Raw genomic sequence first — 21388 nt, forward strand, 5'->3', positions numbered from 1 at the left:
AAAAGACACAAGTGTAAGGAAGGGGTTTCTGCCCTCTGAAGTTTAAAATGGGGGATGGTCGGAGCCAGATAATACAAGCTAATTTAGGAGGAAAGTACTAGTAGTTTGGAAGACAGGGAAAGGCTTCATGCAAGAAGGTAAAGAGTTTGAGCTGAGAGTTGAAGGAAACCAGGTATTCTAAGGGGTGCAGAGGAGTGTTCCTTTCAGGCACCAGGAACACCCAGGGCAAAGGCACAAATACAGCGTATGAAGCACCCCTAATGAGGAAGGCCGATCCGATCTGACCAGAGTGAGTGAGAAGAGGACTGGAAAGTAATAGATTCTGAAGGGATTTAAATGGCAATAGTTTACACTTGGTCTCACAGATAACGGGAAACCACTGAAGTTTGGGTTTTTGTGAGGGTGACAGTCGGACCTGCGCTCTAGGAAAGTCACTTTGGCAGCTGGATGGAGGATGGACTGGAAGGAGGATCAGTGAAGTAGCAGACCCCTTGGGGGGCATTAATGGTCAAGGCAAGGGAACCTGCATCGGGTTGGGGGCTGCATGAGGAGGGGATGCAAGCGAGAGATGTTGGGAAGGAAGAACGAAGACCTCAGAGAATTTATGGTGGGAGGCGGGGAGGGGGGAGGGGGGAGCAAAAACCCGAAACTGAAGTGAAACAAGTCAATCTGGGAAAGACTGGCTGATGGAACCAAGCCCAGAAAGGCGGAGCGATAAGCAGAACCGCAGCCACCACCGCCCAGCCGAGAGTGCAGCGAGCAAGCTCCGCCGCTCCTCCTCCCCCACTCCTCTCCTCCCTGGGACAGCCTCTCCCTGACGCCGCTCTCCCTGCCCTTCTCCGATTGGCCAACACTCTGAGGGCGTCCCTCTCTGCCGCCAATAAGAATGGAGCCGGCCGGCTGACTCGCGGCTCTGGGTCTGCGCAGGCGGAAGTCTTTGAGCGTCGGCGGCGCTGACTGAGCTGGGCTGCGGCTCTTCAGAGCCATTCCCCGGCTGCTCCTGGTGGCGTCCGCTTACCTCCACTTCTCCTCCCCCAGACTCCGGGCTGAGAATGGCTCGTTTCGCTTTAACCGTTGTCCGACAGTGAGTAAGCACGTGGGAAGCGTCGCCCTCCCCTCTCTGTTGTTGACGTGTGGGTAGGGGGTGCAGCCTTTTCCCCTTTGACCCTTCCCCCCTTGAACCTCCTCACCAGAGAGGCCGCCCTGCCCTTGGTCAGGGAAGGAAAAGGAGCAGCATCCGGTAGCCCCGACACATGTACCTTTCTCGAGTGCGGTAACTTTAATTTTTTTGTCTTTGGCACCCTCCTCCCCCCTTCCCCGCCACCGTTGTACACGGTAGGCGCCTAATGTCCAATCCCCACGAGGAACCTAAGACACGTCTGATCCAACCTCATTTTACAGTTGAGGAAACTGAGGCCCCGAGAGGTTATGAGACTTGCCCAAGGTCACGCAGGTTAGGCGTGGGGATTGATATTGGAGCCCAAGTCATCTTGACTCCTGAATTAGTGCTATATATATAGCACTGCTTCCTATACCTCATTTCTCATCTGGGGAAAGGGGGCTCCCCTGGTAGAGCCCAGCGCTTTTGGAACCGAGACTAGAGACATAGTGTGTAGGGCTTCTTAACCTGGGGTCTGTGAAGTTTAATGTGAATAATTTTATATTGACATTATTATATTAAGCAGTTAATATTGTTTACAAATATAAATTGCTTCTGTTAATAAAATATGAAATGTTTATAAATTGTTCAGTTTATAAATTGTTCATAAATAACTACGTATTGTTTTTAAACAATATAATTGATGTAACTAAATTGATGTAACTAAGCCAATGTAATTGAATTGTGATTTCTTTACTTTGTAGTCCTGTATATTTTATTTAAAAACATTGTTCTAAGAAGACTTCATCAGGCCGCTAGAGCGGTCAGTGAGACAAGATAGGTTAAGCAAGCATCCCTGTTGTAGTAGCTGAAGTTACTTGCCCTTGGCTCTGTGAGTATGAAATGGGATTCAGAATTCCAGTCAGAATCTTATTCCACACTGTGGCATCCCTGTACTGTCTTCCCCACCTCCCCCAGCATGTGATCAAATGACCTCAGAGCTCATCTGTTCTAAACAGGACCCGAATAGGGATTCTCCTCATCCTAAACAACTGGTTCAGCATCCTTTCTTGTTTATGGATCTTCAGTTGCTGGAAAGAGTACTGGATTTTGAGTTAGAGGACCTGGGTTCAGATTTGGCTTTAGCTGCTTGATGTTGGCCAAATAACTTCCCCACTCTAGGGCTTATTTTCCTCATTGGTAACATGAATGGATTGGACTAGGTGGTTTCTGATTTCTAAGGTGTGTTCCAGGTCTGGTTGAACTTGCTCTGGAGGTAGCAACTCTCTTCCCTCTAGGATAGAAGATCCAGTGCCTTATTCATGTCCAGATATGCAGTTGGAACCAACAGTTAGACTAGTTATGTAAGGGATAGAATCTATTTTTCCTGTTAATCAGTTTCCCTTGCTTACTTCCAAATCTGAGTTTTCCTCCCTTGGGATTTGTGCTTCAATAAAAAGAACACTGGAACTATGATTGAGAAAAATCTAACCTAAATCAGACTGAATTCCACCCCACTAAAGCTTTGTAGAGATCCTCTTAGGTCCTTTTCCAGTTCTTATAAACTGTGAATTTATGAAAGTGTATGTAAAGTGAATTTGCCATGTGGTAAGGGATTTCTGAGAGTCTGGATGTATTGAGCTATATAAACCACTTTAAAGAGTTAATTGATGAAACATCTTAGTCTAAGATCACCATCTCCATTATCTCAGTGGGCCCCCAAAGCCCCCTAAGTAGCTTAAGTTCCTGACTCAGCTTGCTCACTACCTTCTACTGGAAGCCCTTCCTCATGCCCTTAACTGTTGGTGCAGTCACTCTCCAAATTACATTGTATTTAAATACATGTATTTGAACATATTTATTCTGTATATGCTTCACGTGTCCCCATTGTTGCCCCTGTTAGAAAATAAGTCCTTGCCAGGACAGATTGCTGCTTTCATTGTATTTACCTATTTATGCTGTATCTAGTTTGTACATACTTACTCCTTTTCTACCCTGATAAGACTGTGAGCTCCTCTAGGGCAAGGACTGTATTGCCTTTTTTTGTATCCTCAGTGCTTAGTACAGTCTGTGGCACATAGTGTTTTATTGTATTAAATGTTTGTTGACAGACTGTTTGTATCCCCACCACTAGCACAGTGCCTGGCACAAAGTTTGAACTTAATAAATACTTGAGTGTTTGATGAACTTGTTTGAGCTTTAGTTTCTAAGATAAGAAATACATCCCTTCATCTAGTTTTCACAGTGCTCTCTAAACCTTAAAGTGCTGTAAAAACTTGAGTAGCTTCTATAATTAGTTGGACATCACTTTACAGATGGAGGGAACTGACAAGGAAGTGGATAAAAATATTTGCTGGAGGTCACACAGCTGGCAGAATCGGAAGTAGAACCCTGTTCTCCAGTATCCTTTTCTGATGTTTTCCTTGATTCACAAATTATTAAGCAAGTAATTTCTGAAGGGCAGGCATGACCAACAGTTTATTCTGTCTGTGAATTTAAGTATGGAGAAAACATGAGAAAGACAATGGAATTTGTAAGGGGATCATGATTTGGATTCCGAAAGAAGCCAATTATTAAATGGTTATCCTAGTACCTAGCATAGAATCAGCATTTAAATGCTGTTGGACGAATAATATTAATTTTCTTCCTATTTGCTATTAGGCTAAGTATTTAATTAGTAAATAGTATTAGGTTTCATGACCTTGGAGGACTTCCTATGAATTGGTTATTAAGTAGCCCAGAACTTGGTTATCTAGGCTCATGGTGTCCAATTCAAATAGAAACAGGCCATCAATCTGTACATAAGGATCCTGACTTAGTTTTGTAAATGTAGTGTTATCTATGTTTTATTATATTTTTAATTTGGTACAAACCTCATTGGGAGTACTGCATGTGGTGTGTATATTTGACATCTCTGATCTAGTCTAACCTCCTCATTTTAGAAATGAGGAAACAGGCCTATAGATCATAGGCTTTGAATTTAGAGATTATTTAGTATAGAACCCTTATTTCACAGATGGGGAGACTGAGACCCCTAGATATTTCTGGATGTACTTCCAACTCTTCTCCACTTTGTACTATGAAGTTGATTTTTTTTTAACCTAAGCATAAGTTGCTGTCACTATTAAAATTTCTTTAATTAAAAAAATATATATTTGAGCCATTGTTCTTAGTGTGTCAAGATCTTTTTGAATCCTGTTTATTATCCAGTGCTTTACCTGTCTCTTCTAAATTTTGTGTTCTCATTGAATTTGGCAATCGTGACATTTATTTGATTAAGTGATAAATAAAAACATTAAATAGAATAGGTCCAGGCACAGATCACTTTTTGATACCTCCTTTCAAGTTGATAAGAAATCATTATTTATTACTCTTTGTGTCTGGCCTTTCACCCATTTTTCAATCTACCAGTCATTAAGGTAATGACTTCCTGCTGTATTACAGAATAGTTTAAAAATCCAGCATCTATAAGGCTAGAATTACAAGGGACTTGCACAGCCCGGTCCTGACATGTTATATAAACTGAATACTAGAACATTGCAATTCATCAGCATTCACTTTGCATTTTTAGCCTGGGTGATTAACTTTTACTTTTTCAAAAATTAAACACTGCTAAGTGTTACAAACTCATTTTATTAAAACAAACTATTGTTATAGGATTTGTAGGAAGGAACTGTTTCTTTTATGTAAGTACTTCTGTGGGTTTTGGGAAATTGGAAACTGCCTCAATGCAAATCTACTGCTGTTCTGTAACTTACAGTCTTAGAGAGTGGCATAGGGCACTGAAAGAATAAATGACTTTCCCACTGTCACACTGTCAGCATTTCTGAGACTGGCAGGACTTGAACTCTGACAGTGAGGCCAAGGACTACCTCTATTCACAATACCAGCTATTCTTAAACTTTTTGGTCTCAAGCCCCTTTATACTCTCTTTTTTTTTTTGCTTTTTGGAAGGCAGTTGGGGTTAAGTGACTTGCCCAAGGTCACAAGGCTAGTTTTTGTGTTGTGTCAGAAGCCGAATTTGAACTCAGGACCTCCTGACTCCAGGGCCAGTGCTCTATTCACTGTGCCACCTAGCCACCCCGCCCCTTTATAGTCTTAAAAACTCCCTCAGAGAGCTTTTGCTATCAGTATTTGTTTAGTCTTTTTTTAGTCATGTCTTTGTTACTCGAATGGTTTGCCATTTTCTTCTCCAACTCTTTTGACAGATGAAGTAAACAGAGTTAAGTAACTTGCCTAGGGTCATACTCCAGATTCCATCCACTGCACCAACTACCTGCCCTATCAATAGTTAACCTGTCACAAATGAAAATATTTTAGTATGAAAATAGTTTTGACCTCACAAACCCCCTGAAAGAGTCTTGGAATCCCCAGACCACACTTTAAGAAGCTCTGCACCGTGCCGTACTTCAAATTTATATCCACAGCATTTGTTGAATGTTAACATTCTTAGTGCTTTGTAAGTTGTGCTGTGATCTATTAAGTAGAACTATAATAGCATTTTATTTTCTGCGGAGGGAGCAGTCTGTTTTTAAATGATATATATGATTCTTATCAAAGGGGCTTTTTGTTTTGTGACTGGTAGTACAATTATGGCAAATTGGATCAATTTAAATACATTTTGGGTCTAGAATCTGCAAAGCTTTATCTTTTTCTGAAAGCACCAAGCAAATGTTTCTACACTACTACCTTTTGAAATTAATGTTATTTAAAATTTCAATTAAAATTCTCATTGATGAGCTGTTAAAAAACCAAGAATTAATGTAACAATGAAATTTCATATGTGTATTCTATGTAAAACTTGATAATTTCATTCACTGAAGCATTATAGGCATACCCTTCCTAACTGGCATTTAGTGAACTGTTCCTTAAAATCAGTGTTATGAATATTTTACCATATTGGTTCAAATGTTATTGTTTTACCCCTAAAATGGTATCTCTTTGAAGGAGGAGGGAGGAATAAACATGTAATAAAAAATACCTAGGTTTCTTACAAACCAAAACTGAGGGAAAAAATGGGTCCTATTTTTGGACTAATTTGGTAAATGGGTTTTGTAATGATAGGAGGACATTGTACAATGTATGCAAGTAACAGACTTTTAAGTTAACTCTTTTGCCAAAGGTGCTGAGAGAATGTAAATCTTACTCTTTCCCAAAATAATATACTCACTAATTTCTGTTACTTTAACTCAAAGAACATTCACATCATTGCTTTGGTCTTCCATTTTGGGGAAGCTCTTTAATAAATTGAATTATGAATTTTTAAGTTGATAGGATTGGCTGGGAAATGAGAAATTCTAGACTTCAAAAAAGGTGGTTTAGCTTTAGTTTTTTATTGGGTGGAGAATAGCCTGCAAAAATGAGTGGAGTCTATTTGTAGAACCTATAAATGACTGGTCATGAGACTCTTGGCATAAACATTTGTATTCTGGCAGAGCCCTGGTATTTAGAAATGGATCATACTCTGCAGAATGTGAAATTGAATGTTGTTACCATGACCCCCTTCATAATATACTGCCCTGGCCTGCTAGTTCCATTTGCCTTTTTGCCACTGTCATAAACGTAGTTTTAACTTTAAGGGGACACAAAGTGATTTTGTTATTACTTTAAGTCGTGTGTATGTGTGTATTTGCACCCATGCATGCACGTGTTTGTATACACGTGCATATGTATATATGTATGTACATTCATAAATATGTATATACACGCATTTATATATGCATATATGTGTATAGATTTAGTTGTTTATGCACGTTTGTATTATACATAAAAATACAATTAAAATATGTAACAAGTTCAGTTTCTTATGTAATTCTTATTCTATGCTTAATGTTTGTATTAACAATACAATTTAAGTTTACAATAAAAAAGTTTTATTTAGAAATATTTTAAAGATTTGGATTAATCATGAAATTATTTAGTTTTCTATCTTCTGTCTTTATTTCCCAAAGTAAACTAAATTTAAACTATTGTTCCAGAAATTCAAAGAATACCCTACCTGTGTAGTGGATTGAAGCTGTAAAATTAGACATTAAAAGTTGTTGAAGGGCTGTCCTGGGAGAGACCAGGGATTCCTAACCTAGGGTCTATGAACTTGTTAAAAATATTTTGATAACTGTTAATATAATTGTTTTCCTTTGTAATCCTACTTATTTTATTTTCTGCATTTAAAAACACTATTCAGAAAAGGAGTCCTTAGACCTCACCAGACTGCCAAAGAAGTCCAAGATATATGAAAAGGTTTAAGAACTCTTGGACTAGATTGTTCTGTGCAGTCTGAAAGTGCAGAGCTCAGAGTAGTAGATATAAATTGCAGAGCAGCTTATTTCAGCTTGATAGAAGGCAGTCCTTCCTAGCAGAGCTATCAAGAAATGATATGGCCTGCTTTGTGAGGTAGTAAAGTCTTTATGTGGAAGCTACATGACCACTTGTCATTAAAAATGTTTCAAGAAGGGATCTCTGTTGGATTGACTCGGAAATAACTACCTTTACAACTTTGAAATGCTATGATTCCAGGAATAGGGCTTGGAGTCAGAAAACATTGGAACCATGGGCAGATAACCTCTCTGTGCTGCAGTTTGTTATACTACCAATTCTGGTTTTGAGTTTTGGGTTTTTGGTTGTTGTTTTTTTTTTTTTTTGCTGAGGAAAGTGCTTTGTAAACTGTAGAACACTACATGAAATGAGTTATTAGTGGTATTAGTAATAATAACATCATATAAATTGTATTTCAAATAAAATGGATGCTTATAGATGAATAATGTTGGTAAAATTTAGGACCACAAATCATAGTATCAGAGATTTAGAACTGCAGCAAATTGCAGAGGTTTTTTGGACCAGCTGTTTCATTTTATGGATGAGGAAACAGCTCCATAGAGCTTCTGTGGCTTGCCAAAGTCAGGCAGGTAAAGTGAAAGAGCTGGTATTTAAATAAAGTTCTCCAACTTTCAATCCAGTGTTCTTTCCCCCTTATTGCACTGTCTCCATTAAAAATCTTTTGGACATTATTTCAAGTATTTATATTTCTGTGGGTTATATTGTGATATAGATTATACCTTCATTACCTTCACTGTATCATCATTGTAAGAGTTTTGTTACTTGTATTTTTTCCTTGTCTCAAAATAGCATGATATGATAATCAGAGTATGTTTCTCTCTATTTCAGTGGAGAAACAAGATATAACAGAGAGAAAATACTTCAAGGTTGGTCTAATCCTACTGCAAATACAACTTGTTTTGGAAATCTCCTTTAATGTTAATATGATCTAGCTAATACGAGTTTTAAAAGTTATCAGAATAGCTGAAGTATGATCAGAGCAATTTATTTGATTACTTTTAGAAGTGAACTAAATGTGAAGAACAGTTTTCCAAAGTGATTCTTCATGAGTGACTTCAAAGGAGAGCAAAATCAACTAATTAAAGAGTTATGTTACAGTTTGTTTTAAAAATAAACTGAGCAAACTAAAAATGATTTGGTATAATAATTGTCACTGCGTGGGCTTGGTGCTGTTTCCTTCTAGGGTTCCTCTTAATTTAGTTCCAAGTTCAGTAGCAAAGAGGAGGACTAAATAGAAGTCTCCTATTTCTACACATGATCTGAACAGACTCTTCTGATTAGTCCTCTTATCTTACAGTCAGATCTTTTGATTTTTAAGCTCCCTGATACCTAACTAAACAGACTATTTTTGTACTTTGGTCCTGAAAATATTTAGCTTCATTTTGTGATAAAGGCAGCTCATTCCTGGGGTTTACAGAAACTGGTTTTCAGTCCTGGTGTATTCAAATCTATGTTCCTGGAACAAATCTGATTTTTCATTCTATGATCCTCTTGTCCTGCTTCCTCAATCCTAAATGAAGCTTTCTTTTTGATATGTATGCTACCCCAAGTTAGTTTGTAGACTTGACCTCTTTATCAAAATGTTTTTTTCTGTTATTTACCTCCTGAGCTAAAGAAGTCAGCAGTATAAGTAGATAAAATTATTTGCTGTGCATGAAAATACCATAAAGTAAAATGGGGAGGACTTGTAGTGAAATGAAAGACTTCGTTCATTTAGGGTGACATGTGGAAGGAGTAGAAAAAATGACCAGTCCTTAGAAAGCCACTGATACTACTATATAAGGCCAGTAACTTTGCCTTGAGCCACTAAATTAGTTTAACAGTGCAGCTAATTGGACCCAGTGAAATACCACAAGTTCATTTTAAACAGATTCATTTTATCCTAAGCAGTGAACATGCCCAACTCAGAGGACATATAGCGAGTCCCTCCCACCACTCCCTCCCCCATATCTGGCTCATAGTAAATGCTTAATAAATGTTTATTGAATGAATGAGAGGAATGAGTCTTCCAAATTGGGGATGGGTGACTATTCCATTTAAAGCACATGGAAATAAAGTAATTCATTCAGCAGATGTTTTTTGACTGGATGGTGTGTGCAAATCCCTGTTTTAGGCTCTAAGAAAAAAACAAAAATGAATAAGACAGGTTTTTTTGCTGTCACAGATCTTACCATTGTTCACTTGGATGAACATGTGTTCCAAAAAACAACTAAAGAAGAGGTTGGAATAAAGAAAAATGAGAATAATAATGCAAATTGCTAATAAGACCAAAGGTAGTTGAGTGTTCTTCACTAAGGCACTAACCTATGTAAAGTGTTATTTTGGAATACAATTAATTTGAACTACAAATTTCTTATGGATGCCTCACTTCTCTCTGCTGAGCTTTGTGAAAGACACACCCAGCTCATCTTCTCATTGAGCAAATGTAGACAATGAAATAATGAAATTCTCTTAGGTAAGTTTCCTTCCTTCCTTTCTTTTTCTTTCTTAGGACAAGGTGTAGATGTGCCTCTTTCAGAAACTGGTTTTAGACAAGCCAAAGCTGCTGGTGAATTTCTTAGTAATGTGAAGTTTACTCATGTTTTCTCAAGTGATCTCATACGTACCAAACAGGTAAGCCCTTATTTGGGATTAATCCTTAGTAGCTCTGTTAGCTTTTTTTTTTTTTTTTAAGCAATTGAGGTTAAGTAACTTGCTCAAGGTTACACGGCCAGGTGTTTCTGGGTGGGTGGTAAGTATCTGAGCCCAGATTCTATCCCAGGTCATCCCGACTCCAGGGCCGTTGCTCTCACTCACTGGGCTACCTGGCCGCCCCTGTCTATTGGCTTTTTTATGCTTAACGACCATAAGACATTTTTAAAAAGCTATGTACAACTGTAAGATTAGATCTTAAGTGTATTGTGGTGATATCTACTGAGGACTGGGAAATAAATAATATATTCATTTTTATTTTTTAAAAACCTTTTGAATCTTACTATATATTAAATCTTTTTTCTACCTGTTAATTTGGTAGGTTGACTACATAGTAAAAGGAAAAAAATATTACTCGTTAGTAAATAAATTTATATCAGGGATCTACAAACTCTGGTCTGAGTACTGAGTACATAGTTCTGGCCTGCTGCCTATTGTACTTTATTTAAAAATGCAAAAGCCATTCTACACTTGTGGGCCATATGAAAACAAAATGGGCCAGATTTGGTTCATAGGCCAAAGTTTGCTGTTGTCTGATCTGTATCAACATGGGGATGAGATGAGGAATATTAATTTTAATCATCTAGAGGATACGTATCTGTCCTGTTTTGAGTTTTGACCTATAGGTGAAATGGTGATTGTGTTGAGATTTCATATAACTCATTTTCATAGTGACTCAAAGCAAATAATTTATGAAAAGAGAACTAATTCACTTTGTGTTTTCAGACCACTGCCAAGATTTTAGAGAAAAGCAGGTTCTGTAAAGAAGCAACAGTAAAATATGATACAAGACTTCGAGAAAGGGTAAGTGTTGAGGATTCTTGCTCTGGTGTTGGAACAGATTAATTTATAGCATGTGCTTTTCCAAAAATAATCAAGAAGCCACTTTATTTGGAAAAATAATATTACTTTATGCTAGATGAAATGGTGTTTTCTGATGGAGTGATACTTACAAAAAAAGCTTTGGAAGCTCTCCTGTACATCTCCCATATAGATTTTTAGTCCTATGCTTTCTTATCTAAATATGCCAACAGTTTAACTGCTTATTTCCTTCTGTTCCATAGCAATAATTTCCACTTTATCCAAATATAAATAACTCATTTTTTTAAATGGTTTTTGGAGGGCAGTTGAGATCAAGTGACTTGCTCAGGGTAACATGGCTAGTTTTGTGTGTGTGTGTGTGTGTGTGTGTGTGTATGTGTATGTGTTAAGTGTCCAAGGCCATATCCAAACCCAGGTCCTCCTGACTCCAGGGCCAGTGCTTCATTCACTGCACTCCAATTGCCCCCTAAATACTCCATTTTTGAAAGTTTAATTGATAGCTCTTGTGTTTATTTTAAACCCAGTATAATTTCCTAATGGACCTTCCCCTCTCTATTAAACTATCTTTTGTAAGAGAGAAAAACAACTAATTTAAAACAACCAACAAGGCAGCCATGTGGTACATTTTCTATAGTATTTCGCAACTATGGTCCCCCATCTCTCTCTAGAGATGATGCTTCACATGTTTTCCAGGACCAAGAATAAAGACCACTTTTTAATGTAAAAAAAATTCAGGGAGCCCTATAGGAATAGTAGTGGTGCCATTAATTGAGAAGATATCATGGTGAAATTGAAAGAGCACTGACTGGATTTGGGGTCAGGAGGACCCGGATTTGGATCCTGGCCTGCTACTTACTTCCTTTATTATCTGAAGCAAGTCATTTAACTCCTGTGGGCCTTAGTTTCATTTTCTGTGAAAATCGAGAGAAATGAGATAACTTCTTAGGTCCTTTCATCTTACAAAATCTGCCGTGACAAAATTACTTTGAATATAACACTTCTAAATGATTTTGTATTTTATTAATGACAAGAGCATCTACGCTCATTTGAAAAACAGCAGCACATATATTTGAGAAGTGGCGTCATGGTGGATAGAACGTTAGTCTTGGAGTTGGGAAAAACCTAAATTCAAATCCTGCTTCTCATATACACTGGCTTTGTGACCTGGAGCAAGTTATCTAACCCTCAAAGGTCATGTAGTGCTCTAGGTAATGCTCTTATAAGCCTAATTTGCAGAGCAATTGTTATCTGCATTGATTGAGGGATTTTTCTTAACCTGGAAGTTCTCTACACCAATGAAATTATAAATCTGAACGCTAAATAAAAAATAAAACATTAATTCAAAGCATATCATTCATTTATTCATTCTGCAAAATGACCATGTTTTGTTTTTTATTTTTGTTTTTTGTTGCACATGAGAATGCACACACCCTTTTGCAATCCCTCTTTGGAATTTCAGAAATCAGGGCCCCATGACTTGGGAACCACTCATCTGAATTTCATTTATTGGCAATTGCTAACTTTGCTAATAAATTGATCATACTTGGAACTCTGTCTTAGTTTCTTTTTACCATCAGTTTTTATCATGATATTAGTATGGTCTTTTTATTTATTTTAATTACTTCATATGGTTAACCTGAGGACATATTGATGTCCTTAACCTAGTTATTCTGGTTCTGTATATTAGGTATATAGAACCATGCCTCTTAGGCAACTTAGTGGATATCTACTGGATGCATGATGATGAGAGTTCTTATTTTCATTTTTAGTACATAGTTTGTATAGTATGTATTTTAATATAGTATAATAGTATGGAGAAACATCAGAGATGTGAGGCAGTTAAGCTTGCTATTTGCAAGCTTATTTTATTCATTTGGGATATGTCTTGTATTAAAAATGTATATCATGTTGCAAATGCCTTAAATTACGTTGTTGTTTATCTGTTATACTGTTGCAGAAATATGGAATTGCAGAAGGCAAACCTCTGTGTGAATTAAAGGCATTGGCCAAAGCAGCTGGGGAGCAGTGGTGCCCTGATTTCACACCTCCTGAAGGAGAAACATTAGATCAGGTATGCTAACACTTCCTGGGATTGCTGTTTACACAAAATAACTAAAGTTTGACTCAGTTAGCAGTGAACTAATATAAATATATTAGAGTATCATCTCCATGATGATAAAAAACAGGAGCTTATTCTTTCTCCCCCCCTCCTCCCCCTTACTCTTACTCCTAGGTATAGCAGGGTTTGATGAATGGATGCAGGCAAGCTGGGTATAAAATTGCTTCCTAGTACAGTTGGTGGAAATCTTATGACCATCTTAATATTGCATTATGGTCTGTAAAGGATGAACTTATATTTCTGCCCTTTTATATTTTTTAAATTTTTGATGCCTTTATGTCCAGTGTGGAAGTATATTAAATGCCTCTTTTTAGTTCAACTAGAAATTATAAGAAATAAATATTTCTCTAGTTTAAAAATCCTTTCCAGACTTGTCCACTTAGAAAAGTTGGTTAGGTTAAGAATAAATGAACAAATAGATTAAGAGTGGCAAGCTTGAAACTGAGTACCTCTTGTCTGGTTTAAAATACTACCTTCTCTGAAATGGTTCAACATCTTTGGACATTCTTCTTTTTCCTCCATTCTCAGTAGCTATGATGCAGCCCTCTCCCTTGAGAAAGATTGAGGCTATTGATAACAAGGAGGAGTTCCCTTGTACCACTGCAGGAAGAACTTTTAAGAAACTGATTTGTGACTTTTTTGGTAATGTTAACTACAACTGTAGTTTAATATATTATAATCTTATCTCTTCTTCAAAATACTAGAGAGGAAAATGCCTGAGTTTTGGGAGAACTATGACATTTTGGACATTTTTCTTTCTAAGCTAGAAATGGCTTAAATTTTAAATACCATTAAGTGAAAAACAAATTTTTTTTTTAAAGCAATTGGGGTTAATTTACTTGCGCAGGGTTACACGGTGAGTTATTTCTGGGTGTGGTGGTAAGTATCTGAGCCCGGATTCTATCCCAGGTCATCCCGACTCTGGGGCCAGTGCTCTTACTCACTGAGCCACCTGGCCTCCCCGAAAAACAAATTATTTCTGGCATACTTGTGGCTAAAATATAGGACATGGTCTTAATATTTTTCTTTGATATTTAATATATATTATATATCATTAATATTTAAATGATTTTTATAAAGTATTGTGAGATGCTGAAAAATGGGAATTATTTAATATTTCCATTCATAAATCAATATAAGTTAGTCAAATCTAATCTTTCCAGCTATTTATTCAGCTCTGTATTTTCATTATCTTTTGGATTTATACAGCTCTGAAAGAAGAATATTAAAGTTTAACATAAACATACTTTTGATGTCATTTTATGTATTCAGTATGTTTAAGATGCTGTTTGCATATACAATTACTGTTTTTCAATGATTCTTTTAAGGGTCATATATTTTCCCTATTTGTTTTTTTTAACATTATAAATTTGTATTGTTGCCTTATCTGAAAGTACAATTCCTTCTCATTTTTTCATTTGTTTTAAAAGTGATCCATATATATGACCATCTTTATAACATTTTTTTAATGTTGAACTTAAATAAAACAAGCATTTCCATAACATAGTAAATAGGAAGAAAAAAGATGCTTATACATTAAACTGCAAATCTATTGTGTACAACTTGCTATTCTTTTAAAATATGTAATAAAGTTAACATATAACTTTCTTTTTTTCCCCTCCCCCCTTTCACCCCAGACCCACAGAGATGGCTACCATTAGACACAAGTGTGTGTGTGTGTGTGTATTTTTGTAAAATCATTCTATACATCTGTTTATCAGTTCTTTCTCTAGATGCAGATAGCATCTTCCTTTATAGGTCCTTTGTGGTCAATTTGGACATTTATGATAGTCAAAATAACTTAATTGTATTTCAACCAATATTGTTGTTACTGTATGCAGTGTTCTTGGTTTTGCTCATTTTGCTCTTCAGTATTTCGTGCAAGTCTATCCATGTTTTTCTAAGATCATCAAGCTCATCATTTCTTACAGCACAGTATTATTCCATCACCATCATATACCACAACTTGTTCAGCAGTTCCCCAAATGATGGGCATCCCTACTATTTCTAGTTCTTTGCCTTCACAAAGAGAGCTGCTGTAAATATTTTGAACGTATAGGTTCTTTTCCTTTTTCCCTAATCTTTTCCTGTTTCCCTAGGGAAACAGACCTGGTAGTGGTATTGCTGGGTCAAAGGATGTAAGCCATTTAATAACTCTTTAGGCATAATTCCAGATTACTCTCCAAAATGGTTAAATTAATTCACAGTTCCACCAATAGTGAGTGTGTTGCAATTTTTCCACATCCCTTCCAACATTTGTCACTTTCCCCTTCTGTCATTTTAGCCAGTCTTATAGGTGTAAAATATCTCAAAGTTGTTTTAATTTACAAATTGATAATGATTTTAGAGCATTTTTATATGACTATAAATTGTTTTGATTTCTTTGTTGGAAAACTGCCTGTTTGTATCCTTTGACCATTTATCACTTGGGGAATGACTCATAATCTTATAAGTTTGATGAAGTTTTTTTTATCTTATATTAGTGACCTTTATTTGAGAAACTGTCTGTAAATTTTTTCTCCAATTTTCTGCTTTTCTTCTGATCTTTGCTACATTGATTTTGTTTGTACAAACCCTTTTTAATTTAATGTAATCAGAATTATCCATTTTATACCTCACACTGCTCTCTATCTCTTGTTTATTCATAAATTGTTCTTCTATCCGTAAGTCTGATAGGTAATATGTTCCATGTTCTTCAAATTTTCTTGTAATTTTCCCTTTATTTCTAGGTCATGTAACCATTTTGACCTTATCTTGGCAAATAGTGTAAGATATTGGTCTGTGTCCATTTTCTGCCAGACTGCTTTCTAAGTTTTCCCGGTAATTTTTACTATTGGATTCTTAGCCCCCAAATTCATAAAGTCTTCACACAAGTTAAGTGTAACACAAGTTCACTATAGTCATTTGCTGCTGTAAATTGTATGTTTACTCTGTTGCGCTGTTCTGCCTCTTTGTCTCTTAGCCGGGACCAGATAGTTTCATAACTTTTTTGGCTGCTTCAGCTTGAGGTTCTGAGATTTCCTCAGCTATATATCCTTTTGTTTTACTGTACTTTAATAGGTTCATTGCGATTTTTTTTTGCTTTGTTTGATCAAGATATAAAATGTTCAGGTTTACCATGTTTGGTTTAATTGTTGGTTAATTTGTATTTCTTGTAAATTTTGAATTTATAGTAATAAATTAGAGAGTTTTTATTGTGAAAGAAAGTATCAGGACGTGGAGATTCTGATGGGAAAACAGCACTAGAAGGATTTATTACAGAATATATACCCATATACCATGGTGTATCAAAGAAATTCCAAGGAGTTTAGAATTTTCTGGTTTTAATTATATATGTATTTATGAAAAATAATCCTTTGTGGGATATAAAACGGTGCATGCCCTTTGGCCTAGTAATACCACCTCTGGGTCTGTATCCCAAAGAGATCATAATAATGGGAAAAGGACCTACATGTACAAAAATATTTATAGCAGCTTTTTTTTTGTGGTGGCAAAGAATTGGAAATTGAGGGGATATCCATCAATTTGTGGTATATGAATGTAATGGAATACTATTGTGCTCTAAGAAATGATGAGCAGGTGGACTTCAGAAAAACCTGGAAAGATTTACATGAACGGATGCTGAGTGAAGTGAGCAGAACCAGGAGAATATTATACATGATAACAATCACAGTGTGTGATGACTGACTTTGACAGACTTGGCTCTTCTCAGCAATGCAGCTGAGCTCAGCTGCAAAAGACTCATGATAGAAAATGCTGTCCAAATAGAGAAAGAACTTTGGAGTCTGAATGCGGATGGAAGCATTCTGTTTGCTCTCCTTTTCTTTTGTTGTTGTTTTTTTTCTTCTTTCTCATGGTTCCTTCCATTAGTTCTAATTCTTCGTATCATGACTAATGTGAAAACATGTTCAGTATGAATGTATAAGTAGAGCCTGTGTCAGATTGCATGTTGTCTTGGGGAGGTAGGGAGGGGACAGAAGGGGAGAAAATTTAAAACTCAAAATCTTATGGAAATGAATGTTGAAAATGAAAAATAAATAAATTATAAAAGAAAATAAAAATATCCTTTGTCATTCCTATCACCTTGTTTAATCCTGGTCTGCTGAGGAATATACAAAACGGATAAGTCTAGGCCAGGGGTGGGGGACCTGCAGCCTCAAGGCCATATGTGGCCCTCTAGGCCCTCAAGTGCTGTCCTTTGACAAAATTCAGTCAAAGGATCTAGAGGTCTTTGACATGTGGTCTCGAGGCCACAGGTTCCCCATCCCTGGACTCTAGGCAATGTAGAAGAAAAAAATTAATTTTATACTCTTTGTTTTAGGCACAGGTCTGCCAGAAGCTCATTAATTTAACATAAATATAATATCCAAGCTAATCCTGGCTTAGAGAGATGTCCAGATTGGTATATTCTTTCTGTGCCCTCCACCATAACTCTACACCTGTGAGAATTTGAGGTCACATTCATAGAAATCTTGAACAAGGAAAAGATGATAATATGTTAAAATACAGTTTGGGGTTAATATTCCAGAACTGTAGTCACTAATCAGTTCCTCAGTTAACCACTCTTCTCACTACTGGAGAAAACAAAGGGGACCTCCTCCTTCTCATCAATATCTTAAAATTTTCTCCATGGAAAAGGGTGGGCCATAGCATTGGTGAAGATACAAAAACAACAATGAAACAGTTCTTTTCCTTCTAGGCTCTTACAGAGAATATACTGGTAATAGGAGTGTAGGCAGAAATCAGGGAATACGTAGTTGAGGTCAGGAGAACCTGGGAAGGGCAGAAACCAGGTAGGACATGAGTGACCATGAAGATCTTCAAAGTTCTGCTTCAGACAGAAATCCTATCAGAAGATGAAGTAGGGACAGATAAGGTGTCAAATTAAAGAAATACCAGTAGAGTAACTTGAAAGGTGTAGATAATGGGTCATCATGGATGTCAGCAAACCTTGGCAAACACTTTGACTGTATTTAACTTGGTTACTTAGCTTTGTCTCTGTATCCCCAGTACTGAGCACAGAGCCTGGCACATAGTTGTTCAATAAATACTTGAATATTTGTTGAGTTGATAAAATGTGTCATATACTTCTAGATTATTTGATATGTACCAAAGTTCCTGGAATATGATAAATGCTTAGTAAATGTTTGTGTGTTTAATTACCTATTACATGTGCAGCTTGAAAGACTGATATAAAACCTTTAGCATTTCAGTGTGGGTCAGCTGTTGACCAGTGCAGATACTACAACCCCTTTTGACAGTTACGAAGAGTTGCTGTGAATGAAGAATGTTACCAACTTCACTGAAATTTAGCAAGGCCAGTCCTCAAATGATAGTCATTGTCAGACTTTTATTCAGAGCCTTCTTCCATTTAGCGTAAGACTTGATAGAACTTGTGCTGCCTTGACATGGACTTTTAGCACCCAGTGTTCCTTCTGCCATAATGGTACATCAGAGAGGGACTTTTTTTTCCATCTGGATCTCTGATTCCATTGCTTTAGGGAACTTCTGGTAAGGAATCCCTTATAGTAATTTGTGTTTATACTTGCTCTACAACATTGATGGTTAGTCTCATTGCCTGGGACATTGAGCCATTAAGTGATTTACCAACAGCCCCCTACCCTTACTATGTATCAGAAGACTTGAATCCAGTCCACCCTGACTTTGAAACTTTCTCTGTCTACTGCTCTGTGCTACCTCCCTGGAAGAAATAAAAGTGAAATATAAAATCAAGTGACACAAATCATATAGATGTTTTAACCAATGAACAGATTAGAGAAGTGATAGTGTCTCTGTACTCAGTGTTGGTCACTGTATCTTGAGTACTATGGGGTTTAGGGGAACACATTTTAGAGAAGGACATTGATAAACCTGGGGCTTCTCTAGAGAAGATTCCACCATCTTTAAATACTTAAAAGAGTTATCTCTTTTGAGAAAGACAAATTAGATATAAACTCCTGGTTTTCAGAGGGGCCAGAGAACAGGAATCAGTGGGTAAAAGTTTTGAGAAAGATAAATCTTGCCCCAACATTAGGAAGAAACTAGCAATTAGATTTCATAACCTAAAATCTAATGAATTCTTTTGTGAGATAGTAGATTCCTTCTTTCTGGAAGAAGAGGGCTGGATGACCTTATTAAGGATCATGGGAAAAGGAATTTGTGCTACGGGTTTGACTTGATCTAAGTGACCTCTGAGGTCCCTTTTAGTTTATAAATCCATGATTTAGAGGAACAAGTCTTTGATTTTATTGAAATGTTAAAATGAGATTATCAAAGCCAAAAGCAGTCAAGCCACTTTGCTTATTGGAAATTCCTCATTTATTTGTTTGTTTGTTTGTAGGTGAAATTACGAGCAAAGGACTTTTTTGAATTTCTTTGTCAACTGGTCCTGGATGAAGCGGGTCAGAAACGACAGCCTACATCAGGAATAATGGACAGTGGCCTAGAGGTCTTTCTAACAGAAACATTTCCATCAGGAAGCAATTGTGGACCTGATCTTAATTCAGACAGTGTTGCCCAAGTATTAGATGCTAATATATTGGTGGTAAGTCATGGGGCTTACATGAGAAACATGTTTACTTATTTTGTGGTTGATCTGGAGTGTACCTTACCAGCAAATCTAAGCAAATCTGAACTCAGTTCAGTCAGCCCCAATACAGGGATCAGTCACTTTATAATAAATGTAGAACAAGGTACTAAAGAAATTAAAACAACCATAAAGTGCATTTGTATTAATCTGCAGGATCACCTTGCCAAAGTGACAGAAAGTGCCTAGACCAAGGAAATCATTAGGATTTTCATATTTTTGTGTTATTGAGGGAGCACCTTGTTTCCAATAGTTATATTCCAAATTCTTAGAAAATCTTTCAGAAATAGTTTATATTTGGTTATGTATGGAAAGGTAGTAACATAAAAACGCTAAGTAAAACCCAGGGAATGAGTTAAAGGTATGTTTTGAATTCATCTACTGGCATTTTCTTCCCAAAATGTCACCGTTTCCTTCCAGGTTTTGACTTTGAATAGAATTGGAAATGTCCATGTTGACGAAATTCAGTGTTGTCAAATGAAGTATTATAAGTTTGTTATAATTTTGAATATAATTTGTTATTACAATATTAAATGTATTTCTTTGTTATGCTAAACATTAGCACTGAGGATGGTTATTTTTTAATAACCCTACCACAATTTATAAAAGAATAGCTTATGTATGAGGACTTTTTCCTTTTAATCCAATTGTAACTAGATTTTGTATCTAATTTATCAGATCATGTTTTTTGTTTTGTTCTTCTTTGTTTCTTATGTTCATGTTTGGGTTTTTTATGGCTGCAAATAAATATAGCCTATGTGATTGACTTTTAGTGAATAACATACTGTATATTTCATGACTTTATTATGAATTGTCTGCTACTTTAGAATGCCTCTCTATACTAAAAGAATCTACCATATGAATAAAACATTTATCAACATGAAGATTATAAAAAATAAAGTAACATTAATTTTTCTTGTGGAGAAAATAATTTTTGGGGGCCATTTAGAAATAAGATTGCCTAGGAAGAATAAGTAAAGCCCACAAAACATATTTACTAGAGCAAAACAGGCTGCTGAATCACAGAAGTTTGGAGCAATACTTGATTTAAAGCAAAGGATAGGAGAAGATTTTTAAGTCATCCCAGTGAGGGAAAGAACTCAAGAAATCTTGGTCCAAATCCTAGTTTTGGTGCTACTAGTTGTGTGCCCCTTGACAGGACCCTCCTTTCTGACCTTTTTGTTTCCTTATCTGTAAAATAGGGGATTGGATTAGCGGATCTCTGATGTCCCTTCTGTTTCTGACATTCTGAGAATCTAAGTAGGAAAAGGTAAAATTCAGCTTGGTTCCTAAATGGTGCTGTTGGGCAAAAAGTAAACCAGTGGAGGAAAGGAGGAGGCCAGTGAAGCAGCCTTGAAAACTAAGTACAGCTGCCCCGAGAATAAGAAAATGGAGTGGGTTGGCATGGCAGGAAGAGCCCCGAGTTTAGCTTGAGGCAGAGAATCCAGTTCTGAGTTACAGCTCTTCTTATTAATATCCATTTGGGCAAGTTATTTAATTTATTTGGACCTTGATTTTTTCATCTACAAAATGTGGGAGTTGGACTAGATAACCTCAAAAATTCTCTCCCAGCTCTAAATCTTAGGATCCTTTGTAGATGGGTCATGTAAAACTAAAAGAAGTCATCCTCATGTCAGAGTCCAAGGCCTGGAGTTGGAAAGTCTCAGTGCAAGTTCTGGTTCTGTTCATTTCATCTGAGTCCCCTCCTTTGTCCATTTCAGATAAGCTTGATGCT

The 21388-nt window shown here is 36.7% G+C and overlaps 1 protein-coding gene and 1 long non-coding RNA gene across 3 annotated transcripts in view; both read left to right on the forward strand.

Moving 5' to 3' along the window:
• LOC138171930 (uncharacterized) overlaps positions 1 to 21388 on the forward strand; it is a 615043-nt gene that overhangs the window by 4172 nt on the left and 589483 nt on the right. The window lies entirely within an intron of this gene.
• TIGAR (TP53 induced glycolysis regulatory phosphatase) lies at positions 913 to 20568 on the forward strand. Of its 2 annotated transcripts, none has more exons than XM_069101473.1 (6): positions 913 to 1084; positions 8264 to 8301; positions 9927 to 10048; positions 10853 to 10930; positions 12906 to 13019; positions 19408 to 20568. In XM_069101473.1, the coding sequence occupies exons 1-6, from the start codon at positions 1053 to 1055 to the stop codon at positions 19840 to 19842; spliced, it is 819 nt and encodes a 272-aa protein (XP_068957574.1). In that variant the 5' UTR covers positions 913 to 1052; the 3' UTR covers positions 19843 to 20568. The 2 variants fall into 2 exon arrangements, with proteins under 2 accessions (XP_068957574.1, XP_068957575.1); XM_069101474.1 differs by lacking the exon at positions 913 to 1084 and adding an exon at positions 1122 to 1273.

Source organism: Petaurus breviceps, unplaced genomic scaffold (genome assembly GCF_028583685.1).
Source record: "Petaurus breviceps papuanus isolate PSGF00001 unplaced genomic scaffold, PetGlider_PUasm1.0 470, whole genome shotgun sequence".
In the NCBI taxonomy this organism is placed as follows: domain Eukaryota; kingdom Metazoa; phylum Chordata; class Mammalia; order Diprotodontia; family Petauridae; genus Petaurus; species Petaurus breviceps.

Bases quoted from the DNA above. Each gene is read 5' to 3' on its own strand.
- TIGAR (XM_069101473.1), top strand. From the start codon at position 1,053: ATGGCTCGTTTCGCTTTAACCGTTGTCCGACA. The intron at 8,302-9,926 runs GTTGGTCTAATC...TTTCTTTCTTAG, and splicing joins CAGAGAGAAAATACTTCAAG to GACAAGGTGTAGATGTGCCT. The intron at 10,049-10,852 runs GTAAGCCCTTAT...TTGTGTTTTCAG, and splicing joins ATCTCATACGTACCAAACAG to ACCACTGCCAAGATTTTAGA.